Source organism: Gadus macrocephalus, chromosome 15 (assembly GCF_031168955.1).
Source record: "Gadus macrocephalus chromosome 15, ASM3116895v1".
Lineage (NCBI taxonomy): Eukaryota > Metazoa > Chordata > Actinopteri > Gadiformes > Gadidae > Gadus > Gadus macrocephalus.
This window is the reverse complement of record NC_082396.1, coordinates 7,715,709-7,719,960: the sequence shown is the minus strand read 5'-3', so window position 1 is coordinate 7,719,960 and position 4,252 is coordinate 7,715,709. Positions and strand designations below refer to the sequence as shown.

Below are 4,252 nucleotides of genomic sequence, written 5' to 3'. Positions count from 1 at the left end.
CGGACGAACCGGGAACTTAACGGAGTAAAATACATTGAACGTTACAATATGAATGTGTTATATTTCGTTCTGAATGACAACGTGAGGGCAAGGGGGGTAAGTTTTACCTGCACAGGTGAATGCGATAGTCTCATTGTAATTGTAATACAGTACAAAACATATCAGCAGTACAAACTACAGTACAAAACATATCGGCGGCGGTCTTCCCGCCGCCAGGGGGCGGAGGCCCCTTCACGCTCCCGGCTGCTTGTTGTGGTTTACATCACTTCCGAGAGGAGACGCATGCGCTGGAGAGGGACAGTTCCAGCGTGCTTATCGTTTACTAATCTATTTATCAGTGGGATTTGATATTCATAATGTAAGTATTCTTTATTGTCATAAAACAGTTTTGTTTTTACCGCAGTGTGTTAACTTCTGTTAAATTCTAACGGTACATCTACGATATTTTTGATCATCATCGCTCTGATCAGAGTCCTAGCACAGACAGACTGATCAGATGTCGGCGGAGGAGGAGGGTTACCCGGCGGAGATCCAGGAGCAGCTCACCGGCTTCGAGTCCTCGGTGGGGGTGATCAACAGCATGCTTCAGACCATGGTGTCCATGCCCCGGAACGACCTGCTGCAGAAGGTAGGCTCCCCAGACCCCTTAGTACCCCTTAATCCTCCCTTAAGATCCTCCTTAACCTTAAGGTCCCCCTTAACCCTCCCTAAAGGTCCCCCCCTTAACCTCAGTATAGTCCCTCCCTGGGGCAGATGTTCTGATGGTTCTGCTGCGTGGGTCTGCTCTGTGTGACTGACCTCTGCCTTCTGCTCCTGACCCCAGCTGGACCCCCTGGATCAGGCCAAGCTGGACCTGATGTCGGCCTACACCCTCAACTCCCTCTTCTGGAGTGAGTCCTTGATCCTCCTGTGTGTGTGTGTGTGTGTATGTACCTATTGTTATAGTGTTAACGTGTGTGTGTGTACCTAGTGTTAATGTGTGTGTATGTGTCCCTAGTGTTATAATGTTAACATGTGTGTGTGTGTGTTTCAGTGTACCTGGTCACACGAGGGCAGAACCCGAGGGAGCACGGGGTCAAGCAGGAACTGGTGAGTACCCCCCCTCCCCCCCCTCCTTCCCTTCAACGTCTCCAGAGCTGCTGGTCTCCATGGTAACCCCCCTCTGACCCCTCCCCCCCAGGAGCGCATCAGGGGCGTCATGACGCGGGTGAAGGACATCACAGACAGGAAGAAGGCGGCTCGTCTCGACAAGGGTGCCGCCGCCCGCTTCCTGAGACACGCCCTCTACGACGCCGAGGAGGGCAGGGCCAAGAGGCCCACGCCGGGCCGCGCCCCCAAGGCCCCCACCCCCCAGACGGGCCATGCCCCCAAGACACCCACCCCCCAGGCAGGCCGCGCCCCCATGACCCCGACCCCCACGAAGAAACCCAGGAAAAAATGAACACATGAATGGACAAATGAATGGATGAACACATGAATGGGTGAACGCTCGGATGATGAACAGGTGGACGATGAACACAAGATTGGGTGAACACATGGATGATGAACACGTGAATGGTTGAACACATGGATGATGAACACGTGAATGGTTGAACACATGATGGAAGATCACATGATCACACGATGGATGAACACATGACGGATGAACCCATGATGTATGAGGTGCTGGCGGTGGTTCATGGCTGATGTCCCACATCGTGTCGGCTCTCTGAACCTCTCCTCTGTGAGGACTGTCATGTGCATTGCTATGGAAACATAAGCTACGATTGCAACATGTATGTAACCATGGAAACATGTCTGTAACCTTGGAGACTTGTGTGTTCCAGTGTTGTCAGTGATGGTGGTTTTGCATTGGTTGCTTCGTCACTTGTGTTTCTGTCTGTGATCTGAAGGACTTTTAATAAATACTCTAGCCTATAGTCTGTCTGTCTGTCAACCTCAGGGAAGGTGACCATGATGATCACTAAACCAGGGGGAGAGGAGAGATCAAAAGGTTTATAATGAATGTTTCCTGGATTGATAATGAGTACTGAGTAATACTACTGGTATTGCGATACTGGTTCTACAATTGGTACTACAGTACCTGTAGTCCTGGTACTACTGGTCTGGGATGGGGTCTTCAGTGCTGGGAGCGTTGGTCTTCAGTGCTGGGAGCGTTGGTCTTCCTGTAGTTGGGAGTTCTTGCAGCTCGCTGTGTTTGATTTAACTGATCCCCTCCTAATGGAGGCCTGACGTGTGATTGGTTGAACGACGACCCGCTGGCTGCGTTGTTCAGAGAGCACCCCGCCCTCTTGGGGACTCAACCTTTGACCTCTGTGTCGGGCAGCGACCTGCCGCCTGGCCCCTAACGAGTCCTCATAACACAACACTCCCTGGCGTTGGGGCGGTCCTCCGGTCTGATCTCAGCGCCGCTCTCATCAGGGCAGGAGGCGGGCTGGTGCTCCCTCCTCTCCTCCCACCCTTCCCTCCCGCCTCTCCCTTCCTCCTCCCCCGCTCCGTGGTGAGTGACGTTTGTTTAGCCAGGCGGCCGCGTTCCCACCACTAATGTTCCAGGGCTTCAAAGACCTCATCAACGGCCTCAGACGCATATTGGAAAAATATGGATTTCCTTTCCCTCTTCTCCTCCTCCAACCCCCCCTCCTGCTCCCCCCCCCCCCCTCTCCTCCATCATGTTGGATCCACCCCCTCTCAGCGCTGATGAGGCGGCGACCACACTAGTTTGTTTGGAGAGAGAGAGAGGGAGTGAGAGAGCGGGAGAGTCAGAGGGGGAGAGAGGGAGAGGAGTGACATGTGGTGTAAACATGTCGCTATGCGTTTGACGGGTCAGAGGGAATCTAAACGATGCTGGTGTTGTCATCGGGACGCGTTCCAACACAACGGCGGTTTGGAATGCGGGTCGGCCTCAGGTCAGGGTCTGCTCCATGAAGGTTCAGCTAGCTGTTCCCCGGACGTCCTCACACTGAGCCGCAGGGAGAGTGTGTGTGTGTGTGTGTGTGTGTGTGTGTGTGTGTCCCTGCTGGTCTGTGGACACTAGGGTGAGTGTGTGATGGTGGGACCCGGGCTGTAGAGCGTTCGGGGGAGAGAGAGAGAACTTTACTCGTTGGGTTATTAATAAACTCTAATGTAACTCCTCATCAATCACTGCCTTCCGGGGTCCCACTGCTGTACCTCCTCCGGCCGCCAGCAGGGGGTGCTGTCGGACCAGTAGGTAGCGCTGTCAGACCAGTAGGGGGTCTGAGGCGTGGAGCCAATCATCCTGTGTGTATTTGCATGGTTGTGTGTGCGTGTGTTTGTGTGTGTGTGCCGTGTTTGTGTCTATGTGTGTGTGTGTGTGTGTGTGTGTGTGCGTGTGTGTGTGTGCGTGTGCGCGCGCTTGTGTACGTGAATCTGCAGCAGTTTGCTCCAGGTTGACAGACAGGAGACATTCTTCTGTTAATTTACATCCAGACAGCTGCAACCCCCCCCCCCCCCCCCTCCCAAACACACACATTCACACACACACACACACACACACACACACACACACACACACACCACACACCACACACCACACACCACACACCACACACCACACAACACACACACACACACACACACACTAAGCCCAGCAGGGGAGCCAGGGAGTGTGTAGAGGTGTGTAATGGATTGGATTAGTCATAACTCCGGTGTGAGAGTGTTTGTGTGTGTGTGTGTGTGTGTGTGTGTGTGTGTACATGTGTGTGTGTGTGTGTGTGTGTTGGTGGAGATGAGAGAGGTGTAAAGGGGTTGGAGAGAACGAGGGGGGGGAAGAGAGGAGTAGAGAGGAGGAGAGGGGAGTAGTAGACTCCCGCTCCTTCTTCTCCTCTTTCCTCCTCCTCGTCGTCCTCCTCCTCCTTTCTTCTCTTCCTCTGAGCCTTTAACGAAACACGGGTCAAATTAAAACAGGCGCTTCTGTAAAGTTATCGCGCAAACTTTTGATTTGAAAGAGCCGGTGTTGGCTGCCTGTCGGCCTCCCACACATTAAGCAGAAGTAGGATCATCTTTCTCAACCAGTGGGGAAATATGCGCCCGTCCGCCGCCCGGCGCATTGCGGGTCTTTAGCGCACCGCGGGGTCCCGTTGGAGCGTGAAAACACGAAGCGGCCGCCAAGAAAACAGTTTGAATGTTCCGGCTTCCCTCGAAAGAGAAACACCTGCGGCGGAGCGCGAGGAAGACGGGCGGTTATCTTGGCCGCGCGCATCGCTCTGCGCCTCGGACCGGCAGCGGCGTGTGG

General features: G+C 53.9%; 1 protein-coding gene across 1 annotated transcript; it reads left to right on the top strand.

Moving 5' to 3' along the window:
• The first annotated feature begins 211 nt into the window (after positions 1-211).
• On the top strand, positions 212-1,917 carry c1d (C1D nuclear receptor corepressor). The gene is made up of 5 exons (XM_060073288.1): positions 212-358; positions 471-628; positions 824-890; positions 1,034-1,089; positions 1,181-1,917. Exons 2-5 carry the CDS (start codon positions 497-499, stop codon positions 1,439-1,441), a joined length of 516 nt encoding a protein of 171 aa, XP_059929271.1. The 5' UTR covers positions 212-358; positions 471-496; the 3' UTR covers positions 1,442-1,917.
• Positions 1,918-4,252: the final 2,335 nt, after the last annotated feature.